Below are 22,818 nucleotides of genomic sequence, written 5' to 3'. Positions count from 1 at the left end.
CTGGCCTTGGCCAAACTCACCTGGTTTCAGGTTTCCTGACAAACCCCAAAACATAAATACATCCCTAATTCTGCTGGGGAAGCTGAGCCAAGATTCTGGCAGGGCTGTGCCTGGGATTGAAACAAGGGGGGGGGGAAAAACCACAGCGGTTTTGACCCCAAACCAGGACTCCCCCCTCCAAACTTGGCAGTTCCCACTGATTTTTATTTTGACTCAAAACTCAGGGCTCCAACACCCTGCTTGGGGAAGGGGGATTTTCAGAGCCCTGCAGGACATCCAGCTCCCTGCCTGACACTGGATACCTTGATGGAAGTGTGCTGCAGCCGTGGTGAGGAAATCCCAGCTTTCACTGCAGCAGAAACCCCAAAACACAGCAGGCTGTTCCTAAGCCCTCCCTGCAAATCCCACCCATGCCCAGAGCCCGGCACTTGGAGGCTGCACACAAATATAGCTGCAGGCATCTTTCCGAGGGCTGCAGAGGCCAGTTTAAAAGCAGGATGTTTGGCTGAGCTGCTCTTCCCTCAAATAAACACCCACGAGCTCACTCAAACAGAGAGGCACCGCTCTGGGAGCGCTGGAGCTGCTGCATTTCCACACAGCCAGCCCTGATCTCCCCCCTGGCTCTGGGAGTGCCACCAGCCTGGGTGGCACTGGGGAAGGCAGCGATGGACACGGCTCTCCAAGGGCCACGCTGGAATTTTGGCACACGTAGGGAAGTGTTTTCTCGTCCCCCCTTTCTCACAGACCTGCTGGGTTGAGTTAGTCAGAAAAACCCTGGTTTGGAAGCTGTGACATGCTGAATTGGTGAGAATTTCTTTCTGCATCACAGCTCAGGGAATGAATCCAAGGTATCCAAGCTGATGCTCCCCGTCTGGGAGTGGATGTGCATTCAGCACTCAGTGTTGCCTTTGTAGTTTGGAGACCACCAAAGCTCCAGTGTGTGCAACTGCAGCACCCACAGCAGGAGCCACAGCCTCACCCCTGTGCCACCACTAATCCAGGATAAAGACACGGCACTTCGGGAAAAGACTTCTGCTGCCTGCTCTCTATACACCCTCCTTCAGCTCATTCATGTGACACAAGCATTAAGCACAGCTTCAAAGGAGAAATAAGGAATAGAAGCTGCAAGATAAGCCTGTGCTGTTTCCCTCAGCCACTGCAGAAATGCTCCTTCCCTCTGTTCAACCAACCTGTGCCCACCCTCACCACTCTCCTGAAGGCTGGATGTGAGGAGCTCGGTATTTCCTGCAGCTGGCACTAATGCCTGAACCAATTTCAGTCACTTGCCTGCCTTGGAAGCACCCCCTGAATCCCTAAAACCTTCCTGGGTGCTTGAACAGGGTGGAAAACACAACTCCAAATCCCAGTGGGTGCCTCTTGTGCTCAACACACGCCAAACACTCATCCCCAGGGATGTGCACCGAGGCAGCCTGACCCACAGGAGATCAAGGAACAAACCAAGCCAAGCCCTGACAACTCTAACCCAAGCAAGGCTGTGCTGGGATGGTTGGAGGTGGCACATCCCAAACCCAGCTGCTCCCTGTGCCCCACCATGCTCCAAGGTGGGATGGCTCCAAAGCCAGCCCCAAATCCCAGGAGCACAAACACCCCTGATGTGGGAACCCAGGGCTTCCCTCTGGGAACCCTGGCAGGGGTCAGAACCCCCTTGGACAGAGCCCCCAGAGACACTGGCTGTGATCTCTGTCCATGGAAAAGAGTTTTCAATCCTACAGGATGAATTACAAGCTCTGAGGGTTTGATATCAGTAATAATTAAGTGTGGCACGGGTGCAAAAGTAAAATTTTAGGATTCTAGATTAGGGGTCCAAAGGGGACAAGATGGAGGAACTTGGGTGTGCCTTGTCCTTTTTCTCCTTCTTCATGCCCTCCATGTTTCACTGTGGTGTTGGCATTTTTCTGTTGGTTCAGGCTGGGGACACACTGTCCAACGTAGGTGACAGATATTGGCACGTTATTGTAAATCCAGCACAGGTAGTTTGTGGTATTTAATGTTTGTACCATCCCACTGAGGGCAGAGCCCCACACGCTGCCCTGCAGGACAGAGCTGCGGCAGGGCAGCAGAACATGTTAGAGATAAACAGAATAAACAACCTTGAAACAGCACAGACCAATTATGGCTTCTGCTTTGAGAGTGGGGCAGAAAGACAGAGACTTTTTACAATCAGAGGCAGGAGGAAAAGCTCTGGGGCAGGGGGAGAGCCAGGCAGCCACGACCCACACGGTGCCAGAAGGCAGCTGGTTCTCATTGAGAGCCTCTGCAGCCTCCATGGGGGGAGACAGCCTGCAGGGAAGGGCACAGGGAGGAGCAGGAGGGGCCACAGCATCGGCATTAAAATAATATTGTGTCGAAATCTCAATGAGAGGGAGAAAAGGGGGAAGAGGAGAGGAACCAGAGCTTTCTGCGAGGCAGCCCCAGGCTGATCTGGGATTATCTGCTGGCTCCCAGCAATGCTCTGGTGCTGCTTGGTTTGTCCTCAGTTAAACCTGGATTGATGCTGGATTGAGCACCCAGCCAGGGCAGCTCCTTCCCTCCAGCACCCCAATGCACTCTCTGCTCACAAAAACCTTCCACAGCTTTGTGTGGGCACACACAGCCCCTCTCTGGGGCAGCCCAAGGCTCTGGGAGGTGACAGCCCTTCAGCCCTTCCATTTGATGGTTTTTTTCCTGCTGTTTCTGTGCTTTAAAGAGATCAGTTCCAAAGTGCAGCCCCCTGGGATGTGCACGGATACACAAGGCTGGAGGAGAAAGGGCTCCAGCCCCACTCCAACAAAACCTGTTTGGTGACAGACCTGATCTAAACATGCACAAGTCCAGGATGTGAGACAGGTTCTCCCATTCTCCCTTCTGAGATTCAATTCCTTTGGAAAATAAAAAAAAAAACAGATTTCAAGCCACGAATCAGGAAACTTCACAATATTATTTTTACTGTTTACCTTTGTTTGAATACTAGCTGTAGTCCAACTCAATTTCTTGTGTTTGGCTGCTCACTGCCAAGATCTCAGCTGAATTTTCTGGGACCAGCTGTCCCCAATTCTCCAAACACACACAGGTTTCCTCTCACCCACAGGGAAGGGCCATGGAGAGAACCATTCTTGGGGCTGTACCAGTGACACACTCCAGCACATGGAGCTCCAGCACCCGTTTCCTACAGGAATAAGCCCTGGGCATCCAGTTTCCTTGAAAGCTTTGAAAAGCCAAGCTCAGCTTTTCCTTCCTGCAGGTTTAACATGAGCTGACACTTCCCAGTGAGGCAGCAGAGCTCGGGGGACTGCGGAGCTCAGCACATAAAACACCCAGAGCTGCAGCCTTTGAAGCAGAGCCCTTCAAAGACAGGCACATACCAAATCTACTGAGGTTTTCTACACAAACAAATTCAGCATGGCAAGAGCAAAACTAATTTGCAAAGATCTTTTAATGTTGGAAGTCTCAAATGACCGACCCTTTCAAGCACAGCTGAATTCAATCCGGCTCTGAAGGTCTGCACTGGCGACTCAACATGGAAAAGACACGGAGATTTCAAAATATGTGGCTGCAATTACTGGGGAATAAAGAATGACTCCAATTTTCTTGTTCCAGTGATGAAGAACCTGCCCAGGGTGCCCCTAGTCTGTAACCTGTGAGGTGTGAGCGATTTTTTTTTTTTTTTTATAAAAAACATAATTCTGCTGACATTTCCCTTCCACTCAAATAACTCAGCAATGGGGAAAGAGCAGCTCCATGAACTCACAGGATCTTTACCTTAATTTGTACTCTCCCAGGAATTTCTTTGTTCTGCTGGGGTGGAAGTCCCCTCAGTCACACACAAGCACTGAACAGGCTCGGTGCAAACAGAAGAATCAGATTAATTCCCAAGCTGGAAACCCCTGGGGCATTTAAAGATGAGCCAAAGCAGAAATGGGCCCGTTCTGGGGTCTCCACACAAGCCAGCTCCTGACTCCTGGGAAACCAACCTGGGATTTGGGGGGCTGGGATGTCCCCACCAGAGACAGGAGCAATCCCAGAATGGGTAAGGCTGGAAAAGCCCTTTAAGATCAGCAGCTCCAACCATTCCACTTGTCCCCAAGTGCCACAGCCACATGGTTTTTACATCCCTCCAGGCATGGTGACCCCACAACTGCCCTGGGCAGCTGTGCCAGGGCTGGACAGCCCTTTTGGGGATGAAATTTCCCCAAATATCCATCCTAAACCTCTGCTGGCACAACATCCAACTGCATCCAACACTCCCTGAACTGGCACAGCCACACTGACCCAGATCAGGGACAGATCCAACACGCCACGGATACAACTCCCATGCCGTGTCCTCACCTGCACCCTGCAAACCCCCAGGAACCCACCTGAGATGGAGCAGAGAGCCCCCAGGCAGGGCTTGCAAACTCCAGAGCTGCCACCCAGCTCAGGCCCCAGCCATAAAAAGAGCTCCACAATAGTGTTATTTATTTTTTTGGAGTCACAAATGATTTCCAGCAGCAGGAGGGTGAGGGATGCGGCGCTGGACCCGGCACCCGGCCAGTCTCATAAATGGTTGGCAGCCAGCAGAGCAGCAAACCCATTTCTATTGAAATGAGCTTGTTACTACTAATTTTTACTGGCTTCCTGGTCGATTCATAAAGTTTTGTTGGGTTTTTTTTTTTTATTTTGCAGATTCAGAAAGCAACTCTGTGACACTTGAGGGAAGCTGAGCCCTGGCCTTGCCACCAAGGACTGCTCTGCACCCAGCCTGGGCACCCACAGCCTCTCTGGAAACACTGCTGTGCTTTCAGGGCTTCATAAAACCTCAGCAGAAAGAGTTCTCCAGAACAGCCAAAACCAAAAGCTGCTGGATGCAGTTTTACTGTCAGCAGAGCCGTGCAGAGCAGCTGCAGACGGTTTATAGGGAGGGATTGGGTCTGGGACATGAAACTGCCCATTTTCACATCTGCTCCTTCTCTCCACAGCTGGATACCCCGAGCTGCTGCACCAGACAAACCCAACCAGATCTAACTTTGGAGCTTTTAGTCAGCACCAGTGATTGTTTGCTGTGAGACTTGGCAAAGCTTTGGATCACAGAACCGTGGAATGGTTTGGGTTGGAAGAGACCTTTGAGATCATCCTGTTCCACCCCCTTCTGTGGGTAGGGACACTTCCCACCAGACCAGGTCGCTCAGAGCTCCATCCAACCTGGCCTTAAACACTTCCAGGCTGAGAGCTCCTGTTGGTCTGTGTCACTGCTCCTCTGGATTTTAAGAAGAATGCTGGAAAAAAACTACCTACAGTTCATTTTTACCTACAGCTCTCACTGTAGGGTTTAAAGAGCAACAAATACCAAAGAGAAAAATAAAACAAACAAAAAACCCACCAACAAACAACAGACAAAAAACAAGGACACAATGAGTGTGTTTGCCACAGAGCCGAGGGGAAGATGCAGCAGTGCTTCCAAAGGAGCAACATTTATCCAGGACCAAGGGAAAGCAGAACCCTGGGAGTTCCCAGCCAGCACAGGCCATGTTTGCCTTCCCTGTGCAGGACAGGGATGCTCCCAGACCCCCCAGCCTCACGCACGGGGGATGAATCAAGTGCCTCATTCTTCCCCGTGGACAAACTTGGCTTTTCCTGGCACAGCATTGCACAAACGGGGCCTTGTGTGAGCTCCACGCTCAGCAACAGCAACAGGAACAGGCTTTGGAGCAGCCAGGAGGGGAAAAGAAAGGGGAAAGGCCAGAAAAGGGATGTGCTCTGCACAGCACGTCCATCCCAGCAGGAGCCTCTCAGGCAGGTGGGATAAATCTAAATTTCTCATCAGAGAAACAGAATGGGTTGGGAGGGCTCATCTCATCCCACCTCCATGAGACCAGGCTGCTCCATGCCCAATCCAACACTTCCAGGGATGCAGGGGCAGCCACAATTTCTCTGTGCCAGGGTTTTCAGGTCTGGGCATCAGAGGCAACTAACTCTTATCCATTTAAAGATCAAAACTAGGAAAATACAAGAAGAAAAAGAAGGGGAAACCTGGAGTGTGGGGCTGATCAAGGAGATTCTGAGGCAGGAGAGGAGTTTTGGGTTTAATTCCATTTATAGCCTCTGATGCTGGTGGGTTTTTCCCCATGTATTTTCCCATACCCACCACTCACACCCACCACCTGGTGCTGCATCCTGCAGGTACCTCTGCCCTGATTAAGCAAACAGTTTTGCATTGCTGTGTGAAAGCACAAAGCAGCTGGCACTTTTTTTTTTTTTTTTCAAGTCTTTAACATTCTTTGGCTTCTCTCATGGAAAAATCTTAGCAAATGAGACCTTAATAAATGGAAAGAGCTGAAAAATAGCGTTTCTGCTGGCAGGTTCTGCTCCTGCTCATGGAATACACAGATAAAACCAACACAGTTGTGTCTCCTGCCCTTCCGTGGAGCCACTGTGAGGAATCCTGCCTGAGTATCCCTGGCATCAAGAGATGCTCCTGCAGCAGCTTGAAGACTCCAACTTCTCCAGCCTGGAGCAGCCTGGTCCCTCTCAGCTGCCACAAGCACTTGGGAGGAGGAACATCTCCAAAGCCATAAACCAAACACAGGCACAGGAAGGGGAGGGCAGCTCTTCCAAGCCCAGGTGGGGACGTGGCCAAGCTCCAGTGGGGCCAGCAGAACATCAGAGTCCAGCTGGGACAGCAAATGTGACACCAGGGCACTCCCATGAACTGCCATTGGGAAGGGAGGGATGGCTTTGGTCCAGCTTTTGCTCTGGGAATGCACTTGGAGTGGGTGGGGGATGCTGCAGGACAGCACACGGGCTCCTTGAGCCCTCAGCACAGACCTCCTGCATCCCCCAGCAACACAGAACTGCTGTGAGGGGCAAAACAAACTCTCCACACATCCCTCTCTCCTGCACTGCTGGGAATTGGACTTTTTGGCAGGTTTCATCCATGAAAGGCAAAATGCTGAGGGCAGGGAGCAGCATCCCAGCCTGAGCCTGCTCCCTGCCAGAGACTGCATCCCTGTGGGGAGGCAGGGACAGGTTCTGTTTTGTGAGGGTTTTCAGGTCTGGGCATCAGAGGCAACCCTTATCCATTTAAAGATCAAAACTAGGAAAATACAAGAAGAAAAAGAAGGGGAAACCTGGGATGTGGGGCTGATCAAGGAGATGCTGAGGCAAGAGAGGAGCTTTGGGTTTAATTCCGTTTATAGCCTCTGATGCTGGTGGGTTGTTCCCCATGTATTTTCCCATATCCAAAGCCTGGGATGAGGAGGATGAGAAGCTTCTCCCTGAAGGAGAAGCTTCTCTGGGAAAGGGGTGGTGGGACAGCAGCACAGCCCAGCACTCCCATGCAGAGCTGTTTGATCCCTGCTCCAGCCCCAGGAGCTGCAAAGGCCATTTACCAGTCAGCATTAGCAGCCCTGCCAGAGGTCAGCCAAGACAGACATTTCCATGTGAAATGTTTTTGTTCTTACAGAAAAAAACACACCCAAACAGCAATCCAACAGTCCTCAGCATCCCAAGCCCAGACCCCAGCGCTGCACATCTTCCCCTCTCCATTCTCCCAGCACTCTGCCCCCGGGGTGATGCTTTTTTCCAGCTAAACACCCATTTTCTGGGGCTGGAGAAGGACTTTTGCCAAGGTGAGGAGGCCCTGGCACCGTTTCCAGAGCTGGACCAGGAGCAAGCAGGGATGGTGGGAGGTGTCCCTGCCCATGGCAGGGGTGAACAGGATGGGCTCTAAGCTCCCTTCCAACCCAAACCAGGATTTGGTGAATGAACCAAGTGAAAGGCACAGAGCAGGAGCTGGGACAGCCCCAAACCCAAATCCCCAGGAGCAAGGTGGGACCTCAGAGAGCCAATGTCCCCCTCCCAGGAGCAGGACCCCTGGAGCAGGGCTGGAATCACAGCCCCACGTGCCAAGCTGAGCTCTTGGGGAGCACAAAGAGCTGAGTCTCCTTTGCCAGTAAACTGAACCTGTGGTTCAGGGGCTCGGGGCACTTCAAAACCCTCCCAGCACTGAGGGGATGGACTTTTCAGCTGTGGAGCAGAGAAGCAAAATCCACACAAACAAGCAGTGTTCCAGAAAACCAGGTTTAACCATCAGCAGCTCCCAATGACAGGGGGGATGTTTTTCCTGAGGTTTTTTTTTTTTTTCCTCCTCCTCCTAGTTTGCCTTTTTTTTTTTTTTAATTTCTCACTAAAAGCCAGCTCGAGCTCCCACACCACACAGCCCTTTTGGGTCTGAGCATCCTCCAGAGGTAAAATGCTGAGTTAGGTCTTGGAGCCCGGGAAAGGAGGTGCCTTTGATGAAGAGCAAATCTCCAGACTTCAATGGCTCCGGTGAGCGCCACACATTTAATAAGTTATTTCCGTGGAAAACCTTGGTAACTCAGTTATGAATCAAGCCTATAAACACCTCTCACTCATCAAAGTGCCACAAAAAAAAAAAAAATCTATTACTGGGACTGTGAACACAAGCCTCTCTCTACAGGTCCCCTATAAGAAGCCAAAATTCCTCCTTCAAAACATTCACCGTTTTCAAAGGTCATAAATACACTGTGTCCAGTATTCAGCAAATCCCTTTAAAAAGCAAAACACAGGCACAGGGAAAAAGGGAAGTTCAAACAAAGCCGGATCCATCGGATCCATGCTGGTTAAAGGACACAACCAGAGCTACATCAAAGGAACTTTTACTACCTAGAAAGTTGTATCCAACCCCTAATAGGGTGCAAGAATGTACCATTTAGGCTAAAAGATTAAACTAATTTACTTTTAAGTAACTTGCTTACTTCCTGATGTTTCTTTTTTTAAGGAGTGATGCCTAGGTGCTTGGAGAAGTGAGGGATGTGATTATTCTGTGATTCAAGGCCAAACATCATAACTGCTCAATGAACCACAGACAAAAAAACATATTTTATCTGGGTCTTGTACTTTTCTCCAAGAACTTCTAGGTTGAAAACATCCAGGCTAGCTGTGAAAATCCATCCTGGTTCTAGGTAACAGAGGGAGAAAAAGCAACTTTCTCCTTGTCTGCTGGAATATCCTGAGAACTTCAGAGTCTTGCCTCCAAGGGAACCACGCTCCCCAAATACTGCCCGTGGAACCTTCACTGCAGGGCATCATCCTGCCTGGCTCCCTCGTGGAAAACTCTCCTTTGGGGCTCACACAAACACAGAGGCATCATCTGCAGAGCAGGCATGGGGTAAGACCAACCTTCTTCCACCCCTGTGCAGCCTCTGCCACTCCAGGCAGATGATCCCGAGGCTCTGGCAGCCAGTTTGGATTTTTCCCTTCCTTCTTCTGAACTAGGCCCAACTCCAGCTGCCCAGATTTTTTAAGGACAGCTCTGAGTGTCCTCATTTCCAAAGTGTGGCCTGTTGGATGGTTCCAGAACAAAGGGACATTCTCCACCTCCCAGTCCAGGGGACACCTGCCCTCCTGTCAGACTGTTTTTGGAGGCTGCTGCTCCTGCTGCCCAGGATGCAAAACCTCTGAGGAACCTTGATGTCCCTCCTCAGGAGACCTTCAGCACAAACCAGCCTTTCCCACCTCCAGCAAATTCCTCAGCCTGTATAATATTAATTTCCCCATCTCACATCCCTGTCCTGGCTGATCTCTGCACTAACCCCAGGACCAAGAGCTCTGCACTACCAGCCCATAACCCACACAGAGTATTTTGTACAATCAGCTGTCACTGGATTAAAACACCTCTAGAGCTGCACAGGCACTGCCAGAGCTCCAGCCTCCTGCCAGGGCCCGTGTCCTGCAGGGATGGAGCCACCTCTCCACACAAAACACGGGTTCTGGTGGCACCACCAAGCTCCACTGCCACCACAGCACTGCCACCCACCAGCCCTGGGACAGCTCAGTGCTCCAGCTCCTGGTTTGGTGGCCCAGCATGAGTTACCCCACAGGGTTTTAATGGAAAAACAACCACATGGAGATACTATCCCCTCCAGCCTTGACCTAGGGTGCTTCTCTTCCACTGGCAAGTCATCTAATTAAAAAAAAAAATCCTGAATTGCTGCTTGCTCAATGCTCTGAACAGCTTCTTCACCTGCTCATGATTTTCCCAGGTGGAATATTCTCTGCTGGGTTACTCTGCTCATGGATGCAGCACTGCTGTCAAGAGGAGTTGGACACAACGAGGAGCCCAGCTGGCCCAGGATCAATGATCCCTTCACCTTCTGCTCCAAAGGAATGGCTGAACTCCAGGAGCTGCCACCTGAGCTCCCGACAAATGGGATGGGGAAAAATCCCCCCTGCCCTCCATAAATCCACTGGCTCCAGTGGGTTTAGCACCACCCCAAAAAGACATTTTTGTATAAAAGGAAGGAGCACACCTGTGCTGTGAAAGGGACAGCACTGAGAGCCCAGGGCATGGCTCCCAGAGCTTCCCCACCTTCCCTTCCAGAGATTAATCCATAATTCACCCCCCAGCTGGAGAAGCTGCCTTTGATGCCAGCCCCAGGCAGGGCAGGTTCTGCTCTGAGGCTCTCCCATGGGAACTCCAGCATCCATGGCCATCCACAGCCAAGTGGGAAAAGCCTCCACAGCGAGCAATGAATTCCTCTCTGAGGCACACTGGAAAATAGATGCACTTTATTTCCCCTTGGCAAAGTGAAACTATGGAGGAAAGCTGTTTAATATAAAAACATCTGACAAAGCACCTCCAGGATGTATTTTTTTGCATCAAAGAAGTAGCTCTTGGCAACAGACTCGTTCCTCCGACCAGGAGAGGTTTTAGCCAAACCCTGATTGTTCTAGACTGCGCAGGGGAAGACAAGCCAGCAAACCTACAGTTAAATATGAAAGAAAAAAAGAAACCAAAACCATTACTGGCCCAAACAAACATCTGTCTGTGATTAAACTGGATGCACAGCTATGTTGTGTCTTTTTTAAAGGCCTTGTTTCTGCAGGGAGGGAGGGGAGAAGGGATGAAAAGGCTCCAGGGTGGTGCTGGGTCAGACCCAGCCCCCAGCCCAGAGCTGTCACTGAGACACAGCAAAGAGCCTGTCCTTAAAACCCAACATTTCCCCCCAGAAGAAACTGCTGTCCCTATTACTGACAAAAATACCCTTTTTTTTCTATTAACAGGTAATTCCAGAACCTCTCCCCTAGCCTGGAAAGGGCAATGTTTGCCCAGTTGCCACACACATCCGCCCGACAGATTTAATGAGCTTTTTTTTTTTCCCTTCTCCTAACACACAGGATCTTCATAAATTTCCTTGTTAGCATAAATCTTGCAGCCTGTTATTTCTGGGCGGGGAGAGGAAGGGAGACGTTCACTTTCTCCATTCAGTGGGTTTTAAAATATGCTTCCTTAAGTTCATCCTAAATATTGCTGGAGGCAGAAAAAACCCTCTGGCTCTCGCCTGGAGCTGTGGCATCACCTCAGCAGGGCTGAGTCACCAGCTGGGATGGATGCTCCTGCCTTCTTCCTCCCTTTGGTGGTACAGGGACCCTGCTCCCCAAATCCAATGCCCCCAGCCCCACCACTGCCCTGCAAAAACTTCCCCATCTTAAAAAGAAAAAAAAAAAAAACAGAAATAATTTAAATAATCTCCTGCCCATTCAGTATCTTTTTTTTCTCTGTTAATTCTCAGCTTTCCCCCACCATCATCAGTCACCAAGCACAGCTCATCTCCACATGGAGCTCAGCACCTTCTGGACATCAGCAGAGCTGCTGGAATAAACTCATGCCTGTGCTTCCACTTCCAGGTGGAAAACACCTTCCTGCTGCTTTGGAGCATGGACAGGAATTCATCCCTCCTCAAACAAACCACCAGTTCAACATTTCTTCTTTAGGATGCACATTTTCACCTACACATGGGTTCAGAGCTAAAACTCTTGGAGAGTTTTAGCACATGGGAAGTGATTTCAAAGTTGTAAAAACCCCAAAACAACTATTTTTGGACAAAAACAAACCAGCATCTTCCCTGGGGACAGCACAGAGACCTAGAGATGCAAGGCCACCTTTAGCTCTCCCACCTGGCCTCCCCTCAGGCCCTTCAGAATTTAAATTCATTAACAAGAACTTTGGCCAACGCTCATCATGGGGCTTTTTCAACAGAAAAGGTCCTTCCCAGGGCTCTGTGGGATTCAGAGGAAGGCAGGCAATCCCAAAGCCAGGACAGCTCCTCCATCCCATCCCATCCCATCCCCTGCAGAGGCTCAGCCCTCCACACGCCTGGCAAGTCTAACGGGTACAGCAGCTTCTTGCCATGTGCTGGAGGAGCCAAGTCTGAGGGGAAGGGAAAAAAAAAATTACTACAAATGTTCCACCAATTATGAATCACGAGGCTGAGCTTTTGTTCCTGCCTTGCTGGATTTTGCCCTTTCCCTGGTATTTCCCCAGCTCTGGCCGGGGACGCCGGGACTGGCCAAGGCTCTGCTGGCTCCCCGGGGACAGGCAGGCTCAGCCCAGGCCAGGGAACCACCTGGGTTTAAAATACAACCCCCAAACAGCAGGTTTTCCTCAGCTCTGCCCCCCAGGCAGAAATGAACCTAAGGAGGAAAAGATGGAGCCTCTCTCTGTGCTGGACGTGGCACTGCCCGAGCTCAGGAGGAGGGAACTGCAGGGTCAGACATCTCCAAGTGCCTCTTCCCACCAACCCAGATCTCCCCAGGCCAAAACAGCAGCATCCCCATTCCAAGGGAAAAGCTGTGGCTGGACACTGATCCTTGGACATACAACTTTGTTCCAAGACCCAAATGCTCTGAATATGAGATGAAGGCTCTGGGGTATCATCCAGGGATCCAAGTCACATCCAACCAACCACCCACAATTTGTGCTCACATTTAGCCCTGACTGTTCCTCTGAACTTTACAGTGAGCCTGGTATTGCACTGAAGACTTTCCCTCTTTTTAAGGGCAATATTATAGCCATGGAAGGTTCTACTTTAAAAAAAAAAAAAAAAAAAAAAGCCCTCTTTTTGATTAACACATATGACAGAGATCATCTTCTGCCTTCACGCTAAAACCTCTTGTTTAGAAGTTCATCAAGTAAAGGAGAAACAGGAGAAGAATGGTTCTCTTTGTTACACGAAATTGAATTTTGTGGTTTTAGTAGGAAAAGCCTTTTTGATGATCAAAGCTGGACCAATAAATAGCAGTGGCTTGATGCTAGATCCAAAATGTACTTATTTTTGGAAGACAAGTTAAATGCACACTGAGTACACAAGAGGAGGCAGGGAGGACCACGTGCTTTGTGTATCACTCCTACAGACCTACACTTCAAGCAGAACTATTAGATGGGTTGAAATGGAGAATAAACAAACTGAAATGTGGCAGGTAGACTGGAGCCTAAGTGGGTTTTTCCCTTGTACTTCCCTGTGATGACATGTATGGGTTAACTTCAGCAGGGCTCTTATCCTCTTTCAGCAATCGTGAGCACTGGGGAAAAATAAATCACCCAGCCCCAGGCTCTTATTAAAAGTTACACCATTGGAAACGGCACAGGGGGAGAGGAGGGATCTGGTTTCAGCACAATCTCGGTCACATGTTATCATTATATTGTTCAAGGAAAAGTTAAAATCTCCCTTCTCTTCCAGCAAACCCACCAGATGTCCCATAAAGCCTGAGCCGTGAGGGAAGCTAAACCATTACAACCTCAGGATCCCCAACTTGGCTGCTGTAATCAATGCCAATTATCAAGTTACAACAAAAGCCACTGGCACGGGGAGCTTTAGGGATGTGCATATCCAGCCCTAGGAATGTTAGGAATTGCAAGCATATATTCATCAGAGCACAAAGCTGAATTATCCCAGTCCTGCTATCAATTGTTCCCCTGCTCTGGACACTTGGCAGCACAACAAAAGCTCATGGGACACCACAGGGACACCTGAAGGGACAAGGAGAAGGGAAAATCCCCAGAGGGAAATGTGCCACCTTGCCATGATACAGACCCTGAGCTGTTTAACACGCTTTGGAGCTGGGATCGGCCTAAACAGCCCCAGGAATGCCCAAGTTCCACCAAAATTCTTGCCAACCTGACCATGAACTCTTGTAAGGAAAGAAAATGAAGAGAAACACCACGACCAAGGGACCAAAGGTCCCCTCCACCACCCCCTGGACTCACAGCATCCCCCAGGTGAGCAGCAGATCCCCTCACCTGCTCAGCAATCCACCAAGGAGGCTCAGAGGTGTCCAAGCCCCACCCCAGCCAAAACCCACGTTTGTCTGCCTTCATCCCAGCTCTCAGACCATGAAGCAAAGAAATTAAACCTGGTCCTACAGGCAGGCCCCTCCTGAGACACGAAGGAGAGATGTGGGATGATGGATGCAGCCAGAGCCAGCACTGAGCCAAGGACTGCCCCAGCTCTACCTGCTGTCAGGTAAAACCACCCCAGGCCCTGCAGAGCCCCATTAAGTGAATGAAAGGTTGCAGGGTGGGGCAGAGCAAAAAACCAGGACCTAATTAAGCCAAGCTTTGTTCGGGATCTTCAATGGCTCCATAGCTGGGAGCCTGCTCATGAAAGCAGGGATTGCAGCCCGGGGCCAGGGCCCAACAGGTAACACCAGCCCGGCAGGAACCAGCCCAAAGCAGCAGCTCTGGAGCTGCCTCGCTGGCCTGCCATGGAGCTGGGGGGCTCACAGCCCAGCCCCACAGCCTGGACCGGCCCTGGTGGCCTCCACACAGCCACCCCCAAACATCCCTGCTCATCCCACGAACAGCATCTCACCACGACATGCAGACTTCTATGGAAAACCACCTCAAATAACTGCTCTTTTTGTCCTTCTCTTCACACCCACAGCACAAACCAAGAGCAGGACCAGGACCCCCGTCCCCTCCTGCTGTCCTGCCCCACCACCAGCCCCCCATGGCGGGGAGGAAAGGCACCAAGAGCTGCCAACCTGAGAAATCTCCAGGCGTGACGTTGGGAGAGTTTGTAGCCTCTGTTTCAGTGTAAGACAACGTGGAATCTGATAGATCTGGGGGGAAAAAAAACAGAAAAAAAAGCACTTTTAGTCCTGCTGTGTTTGCCAGTGCTACGTGAGCGCTCCTGGCTGCTGGGCTTCCCACCACCTCCCCGAGAGAAACTCTCCACAGAGCCAGAAAGCAGCGATTAACTTTGCAGCTCCACCACGCAAATGCAAAGTTTGAATTGCCTCGACCACAAAAATAACTCCAGTTAAGTTGATCAAACAAGTAGGAACTTGGTGCTTACTGGATAAAGTTACATTAAGCCTCTAAACAAGTCAGAGTTACTATACTTAATTATCACCATTAAAATTCTTGAAGCTGTTTATTCTTGCTTCCTTCCTTCCTCTTTGCTGAAGCGAAGGAAACTTTGTTTTAACAAGTTAAGAGTCTTTGTTATTCTCTCTTGCTTACACCCCTCTAATTAAGCGCTCAACTGTTTGCTCACAGATTAACTATTATTTTTCCAATCAAACAAGCCAGTGAAGCAAATTTCAACCCCTGGCTGTTGTTTTAATAAAGTCACGTGTCGCTCACTATCATCTCTCCCTGCAGCACAAGCAGTTTCTAAAAGGAATTAACTTGGAAGGGGGAGCGCAGGGAGGGACAACTCCTTTTTTTTTTGCCTCCACACCTAACAAAAAAAAAATAAAAAAGGAAAAAAAAAGCCACCAGCTGCCAACTTGGCCTTGCAGGCCACTCTGGTCACAGCCCTGTGGCGATGAAGGCGCCGGGCACGGGGTGCACACATGGCTGAGCTGCTCCCAGGCCTGGCAGGGCAGAGCCTCACCTTTGGCAGGGGCAGCTCCTGCCTTCCCCCGGGGCTGGGTGGGACAGGCAGGCACTGCTGTCCCCTCCTACCCCTGCCAAACCCCATTTGTCTCCTCCCTGTCCCTGCCCCATGGCAGCAAAAGCAGCTCCCCCTGGTCACTAATCCCAGTAAATCACTGACCAGGGGATAAAGGGAGCAAGGCCCCAGTGCACCCATCCCAGCAAGAAATCCAAGAGGAATGTGGGATTCCTCCCTTCCCTCCCGTGTCTCTGCTTCCCATTTAATTGTACAAGAAGCAGGGCTGAGAAAGGATGGTGAGGATGCAGCGATGCCAGCTCAAAACATCTCCAGGACCAGGACCCAGCATCCTGCACTCCACACCCAGCCTAGCCACCCCAAAGCTGCTCTCACCAACTCTGTTTGGAAAACCTTCTAGAATTCCCCAGGAAAAGTGACACCCCGTTCAAAAATTACCCAGTGCTAAGTTTCAAAGACTTTCCATCTCTTTGCAAGGAGCAGAGGAAGGGTAATAGCTGGTTCCTGCATGGAGCAGCACAGCCAGGCCCTTATGGAAATGGCACCCAGGAGCTCCCACTCCCGCAGATTACACACACAGACAAAACATGACGTCTGGTAACCTTTCATTACGCCTTCATTAAAAATAGAGCTTCATATTATTTTGGAAAATATGCATGTGTCTACACGGTAATTTGGTAGGATAAACTGGCATCCATTTACTTCTTAAAACCCGTCAGCTGATGCTTGCTCAGAAATAATGAGCAGCCATAAAACCCCGACTTGTTGGCTTTTGCCCGACGTGCCAGGGAGGGCTGTCTCAGAACCAGCACCGGGGCTACACCATGAAAGAGTTCCCCGAGATCAAAAGAGACAAAACACGTACCCAGTGGCTTTTGCTCATCATTAGGAGACAGCCGAGAGTAGGGAGGTGGTGGAGACTCTGGAAAAAACAAAACTTCAGGTTAGTGCTGTGTTCAGTGTATCAACAAACCCTCTCGCTTTCTCTTTTGGGGTAGGAACTCTTCCAAGGTTATAAACACCCAGTGGAAAACAAAACACTTGGAAGCAACTGGAGACCAAGGTTTTCCTAATTTTTGGACAACGGGAGTTCCACCTTGAACTTTCAAAGTGGGCTTTGCTACTGAAAATGCTGCACCCCTCTGCCCCGTATCTGTGCCTGGGGAGATTGAGTCATACAAAACATCAAATTGCTCCCCAAGAAGCACATTTCCATCATCTGGGGTTGGGAGACAACCTTCCATGGGTGGAAGCACTTAACAAGTGCTCCCCAAACACTTCCCAAGCACTGAAAAGAAGGACTGGGTGATGAGAAGATTCCTCTTGGCACACAGGGCTGGCAGCAGAGGCAGGCTGGCTTCACCCACCAATCCATCCAAGTGACTTTGGTGCATCCCAAAAGGCCTTGGCACAAAAGTGGCTCAGGAGCAGAGGCCACTGTGGTCCCTCTCGCCCCGAATCCATCCCACAAAGCTCTCCAACTCAGCTTTAAGCAGCAGCACAGAGCTGCTGTGCTCCAAGTTCAGCAAGTCCTCAGAGGTGCTTTGCTGGACCAGGTCATTCAACCAGCTCCCGCTGCTCTTGGAAGAGCCAAGACCATGAGCAAGGCCAATGAAGGTCCTTCATCAACTGCAGGCCCTGATTACAGGGGTTTCTTTTCCCCTTCCATAGCATGACAGTGATGTTTCTCAAATTGTAACTTGCCAAAACTGAGTGTGCAGCCAGCTGGGCTCTATCAGCATTGAGCAGGCATCGATTTCAGTGAGAAATTGCTTTGTTAAGTCCCATCAGTGACACCACAGAGCAGGGAAAGAGGGGAGTGCTCCTCAGCCCCCACCCCGACCCGAGAGCACCCAGCCAGCAACTGCAGCTCAGCCAGCTGGGCTCCCCAAAAACCACCTCAGCATCCCCCGTGTGATGGCTCTGGGGTCATCTGCTGCTCCTCAGAAAAGCTTCCCCACTTTGCCTACGGGAGCGGGGTGCTCTTCTCACAGGGTGCTTACAAACCCCAAAATACAAAAAACTAAAGGTGCTGATGTCCCCATGTGTAGCTAACAGCCAGATCTGGCTGTGCTGTCCCACTCCAGACCTGCTGCCACCAGGAACTCTTGGAAGCACCCCAGAACTTTCACACCCCACAGCAAACTGGGTGGGAAACGCCAAGAGGATGATCCCTGTGGGGAGCCACTCGTGGAAAAAGGGCACCGAGGGCTTCTCCTGGCTCCTGTCAGCAGCGCCCAGCCGGCGCGGGTGGGTCCTGGCACAGTCACCCCTTAGCAAAGTGATAAGGAGCCACTTGATAACAGCTCTGCTCACTACTACTCCCAGCACAGGGCTGGCAGCCGCTCACCAATGGGAAAACCACGGCTGCAGCAAAAAGACTGGGAAACTTCTCCCGTTTCTAAAAGAAATGCCCCGTTCCTAAAAACGCAGCTCAACTCCAGCTGGAGTAAAAAAAGCTGCCTCCAGCCTCTAGCGACCTTCGGGAGAAGCACGCCCAGAAGAGAAGTTTCTTTGAAAGAAGTGATGCAAAGCGAGGCAAGAGCCCAGATTGCAAAAAAAAAAAAAAAATATAAAATCAAAGTTCTTGCCAAATTAGGGGACAGTCAGCATAGAATCATAGGATGGTCTGGGCTGGAAGGGACATTAAAAATCATCCCGTTCCACCCCCTGCCATAGCAGGGACATCTTCCACCATCCCAGGCTGCCCTAAGCCCCATCCAGCCTGGCCTTGGACACTTCCAGGGATGCAGGGGCACCCACAGCTTCTCTGGGCACCCTGTGCCAGGGCCTCAGCACCCTCACAGGGAAGAATTTCTTCCCAATATCCCATCTAACCCTGCCCTCTGGCAGTGGGAATCCAGCTGTCCGTTTTTTCATTACAGTTTTTGTACAGCTTATCAAATATTATATCCATTTCTGCACCTCCGACTCCAAAGTGTCTCTGCTCCGTGTAACCATTCCCTGCTGACACGGACACAAACGATCGAGTATTGCTGAAAAAAACCCAAAAAACCCTCAACAAGCCTAAACCCACGCCTTGAAAACGCTCATCTCTGCACACGGTTAAAAAAAAAAATAGAAAAAAAAGAAAAAAAGGGAAAAAAAGAAAAAAAAAAAAAAGAAACCCCGAGAACTGCAGGAGCCCCAGATGTCCCCGCGGGTCCGGGGATCCCCGCGGCGGGGACATCCCGCAGCCCCCCCGAAGCGCCTGCGGCTTTAAGCGGGCGGCGGTGACCGCCCGGCTCCGATAGGAGCGAGCCAGGCTGGCGCCAGCGGGATGGAGCCGCCGATTATCGCCCGTCCGGCTCCCGGAGAGCGGGGAAACTCCGCGGGAAGGGGAAAAACCAATAAAGAGAAAGGGCTTCTTACGCACAGCTGGCTCCAGGAGAGGGGGGATGCCCGGCGGGGGGACCCCGGAGCGGGCGCGTCCCCCCGGGCATCCCCGCGACACCGCAGCGCTGCCCACCGGGGTTCGGATAAACCCAACCAGGGGTCAGAAAGGCCGAACCCCCACATGGGTGCGTGTTTGTGGCGGGGGTGGGGGGGGGAACCCAGCTCGCCGCCGCTCACCTGGCCCACAGAGGCGGCTGAAGTGGTAGGGGTTGCAGCAGACCGTGGGTCCGTCGGCGACGCCGAAGCTCTGGCACTCGCAGAGGGGCTTCAGCTCGGCGGGGTGCTGCAGGTCGGGCCAGCGGAACAGTTTGCCCAGGAGGAGGTGCGGGGGCGCCGCCAGGCCCCCCAGGCGCACCTCGGTGCGGGCCACCAGCACGCAGCCGCCGGGCATCCCCCCGCGGGACTCCACCGCCTCCAGCAGGCTGTCCAGCGAGCGCTCCTTCAGCCGCTTCAGCAGCGAGTAGGTGACGGCCTTCAGCTCCTGCTCCAGCACCAGCAGCCGCGCCCGCGCCTCCCGGCCCCGCCGCTCCGGGGAGCCGCCGTCGGCCGCGCCGTCGGGGCCGGGGAGGGCGGCGGGGAGAGGTTGGGGGCCGCCCGGCTCCCGCTCCGAGAAGAGGCAGCAGGTCACGGTCCGGCCGTCGCTCTCCGGCGCGGAGCCGGGGCCGCGGAGCCGGGCCCCGCGCCGCTCCGCCATGGGGTCCCCGCGCGGCGCCGCCTCGCCCGCCGCCCCGCGCCGCTCCTCCGCCTCCCGCAGCAGCAGGCTGCGCGCTACCGCGCGGAGCTCCGCCGAGGGGCTTTTCTCCGCGATCTTGCAGCTGCCGGTGGCTCCGAGGTCGTGGCCGCTCCTGGCGCTCCCATCTCCGCCGTCCCTGTCCGGAATGACGCGGCTCCTCCAAAGTCGCCGCACCAGCCCTGAGCGTTTGGACCTGAACATACGACCCGCGGGCGGCCGGGGGTCGCGTCGCTCTCCGCCGCCCCCCGCCCTCCTCCGCGGGGCTCCTCGCTCCGCCGCCGGCTCTATCTCATCGCAGCCCCGGAGCAGCCCGGACTCCCCGCGGCGCTGCTGCCCAGCGGATCTCCGACGGCCCGCGGCGGGGCCGCACCATGGGGGGGGCGGCGGGGCGGCGCGGGCATAGACGGCGCCGCGGGGGCCGCTCCCGTGGCGGCGCTGGGGCTCGGGCGCGCCGCGCCGTGCCCTACATCGGCTGCCAACGCAGGGCCGGGCGGGGAGCGGCGGGGGCGAGGGCCGGGGGGAGCCCGGGGCAGCGCTCGGCTGCGCCCCGCGGCCGCTCCACCATACAAGGTGGGGAGGAGCGGGGGAAGCGCGCCCGGCGCGGGGGTGCCGCCCGGCGGGGAACCGGCGCCGGGGGCCGCTCGGAGGCGTCGGATCCCTTCGGCCAAAAATAGTATTAAAAAAAAAAAAAAAAAGTAAAAAAAAAATAAAAAGAAAATTAAATCAGAAAGGCGAAGAAGCAGCAGAAGCAGAGCCCGCAGCGCAGGCCGGCTGTCAGCGCGTCCCTTGTCCGCATCGCAGGGCGCGGCCCCGGTCCGGCGGGTCCGTGCGCGGCTCCCGGGGCCGCCGCCGCCGCCCGCTCGCGCCCGCCCGCCCCTCGCCGGCTTTTGTGTGGCCGGGGCGCGCGCGCGGGGCCCCTCGCGAGCGGCGCCGCCATTGGCTGCCGCCCATCATGTGCCAGTCTAGACACTCCGGCGGCTCCGCGCGGCACCGGCCCTTGCGCAAACACCGGCTCGGGTTTCCCACCCGCTTAAAGCGCCCCGCGCCCTCCCCGCCGCTGCGGCCCCGCGCTGGCGGCGGGGCGGGATGAGGGGGGGGCTGGCCCCGGGGGAGCGGCGGCGCGGGGCGGGGCGGGGGGGGCAGTGGAAGTAGGTCACGGCAGCGCGGGGGTTAACGCGCCCCCCCCCCCGCGGGCCGCGCGCCGGACACGCCCCCGCGATGTATCAACTTGTCCGCCGTGGCAAAAGTTCAGGCCCGGCGCGCTCCCATTGGCCCGCGGCCGCGTGACGCGCGGAGACGCCGCCTCCTATTGGTCAGCGCGCAGCGAGGGCTCCGCCCACCGGTCCCAGCCCGGCGTGGCCGTGAATGAACGGCGGGGCCGGGAACGGGAACGGGAACGGGAACGGGAATGGGAACGGGAACGGGAACGGGAATGGGAATGGGAACGGGAATGGGAATGGGAATGGGAACGGGGGAACAGCGGGGACAGAGGGGACAGCGGGACACAGACCCGCCCGGGGCCACCCGCACAGCCGCGGCAGCCGCGGCCTCGTGTCCCGCCCCGCTGCACCCGCGGGGAGCGGCGCCCATCCCAAATCACCCTTCCCCGAATTCGGAATAAAGAACTAAATTCCTATAAAACAGCCATTCGCACCATGGAAGTGAATGGAGAGGTTGGGAGCGGCGGTTTTGCCCATCCTGGTTTCATCCCCACCCTGGATGGATCGAAATTCGGGGCCAACCTGAAGGCTTGGCTAATGAGCGAATATTAATCTGGGCAATTAATCCCCCAGCAGTTGATCAGTTAAGGGAAAAACACCCAAAACCAAACCAATGAAATTATTTCTACCAACAGATCCTGGGCAACCTGAATGTTTGTAGTTTTTCTCTTGGAATCTTTTGGGTGGCTTTTTCCATACCTGATGGCCAGATTTCTGTCCACATTTCCCCAAACCTGCCCGAATCCACCCAAGAACAGAATTTAAATCTACTGGATGAAGACTACAATTTTTTTTTTTTTTTTTACAGCAAACTTAATCAGTGCATCATCTAATACTCCATTTAAAATCCATAGGTGCATACCGCCAACGTTTGCGCCAATATAAACACAGAATGTAAATAGATATTTTGATTTTGGGGTCACTTCTCTTTCAGACCTGTAGGCCCAGGGGCAAAGCTCCTTTTCCCCTGCCATTTTGGGGAGGGGTTTAGGAAATGTGCAGCTTGCCTGGTTAAAAATATAAAACTTCCTCCAAAACCTGTGAGGGACTGGCTGCCCCTGGCACTGCAGCCACATTTCACCACGGTTTGGGCTGAACTCTCCCAACACCCAACTGTGGGAGGGAAATGCTTTTTTTTTTCACAGTGCACAATGGATAGGCATAAAATGTGTAAAAAAAAAATAATTCAGCTTTAGACATGTAAGTAAAAACTGGGATTTCCTGGATCTCGTGGAATCATGCAATGGTTTGGGTTGGAAGGGACCTTAAAGCCCATTTGGTTTCACCCCTCACCATGGGCAGGGCCACTTTCCTCTGTTCCACGTTGCTCCAAGTGTCCAGCCTGGTTTTGGCCACTTCCAGGGATGGATTTCCAACCTTGGTGGGATCCCTGCCCATCCTGAGGCTGCTCCAGAGAAGTCCCAAGCCTTGTTTAAAATCCACAAGATCACCCTGCCCTGTGTGACCCCTGGAATCACCTCCCTAAACGCAGCTGATGCTTTTCTTCCCACCACTGTCTTTCCAAGCTGTCACCCAAATTACAATCCATCCCAAATGTGCAATTACCAGCATTTAAATATATATAAATCTTAACTATAGCACTGCTGGAGCTAAGAATAGGTCATTATTCCAACAAGGAACGTCTCAGCGCTCATCCAACGCTCTGTAATCATGGAGTGTGCAATATGGCAGGAAGAACAATGGGGCTTTCATGGGATCTGGAGCAGCCCAGCATCTCCACGGGCACAGGTATGCAGGAGCAGCCCCGTTGCAT

General features: G+C 52.9%; 1 protein-coding gene across 1 annotated transcript in view; it reads right to left on the bottom strand.

The window, feature by feature from the left end:
- Positions 1-20,786, bottom strand: part of SMAD6 (SMAD family member 6) — a 38,269-nt gene extending 17,483 nt beyond the window's left edge. The window contains exons 1-3 of the mRNA XM_030281427.4: positions 19,269-20,786; positions 16,561-16,617; positions 14,821-14,898 (exon numbers count right to left, since the gene is read on the bottom strand). Coding sequence (XP_030137287.1) covers positions 14,821-14,898; positions 16,561-16,617; positions 19,269-20,025 — 892 coding nt within the window. The 5' untranslated portion in view covers positions 20,026-20,786. The remainder of the gene's footprint in view (positions 1-14,820; positions 14,899-16,560; positions 16,618-19,268) is intronic.
- Between the last annotated feature and the right edge of the window lie 2,032 nt (positions 20,787-22,818).

Source organism: Taeniopygia guttata, chromosome 10, assembly GCF_048771995.1.
Source record: "Taeniopygia guttata chromosome 10, bTaeGut7.mat, whole genome shotgun sequence".
In the NCBI taxonomy this organism is placed as follows: Eukaryota; Metazoa; Chordata; class Aves; order Passeriformes; family Estrildidae; genus Taeniopygia; species Taeniopygia guttata.
Note: the sequence above shows the minus strand (reverse complement) of the source record. Positions and strands in the feature narration are given on the sequence as shown.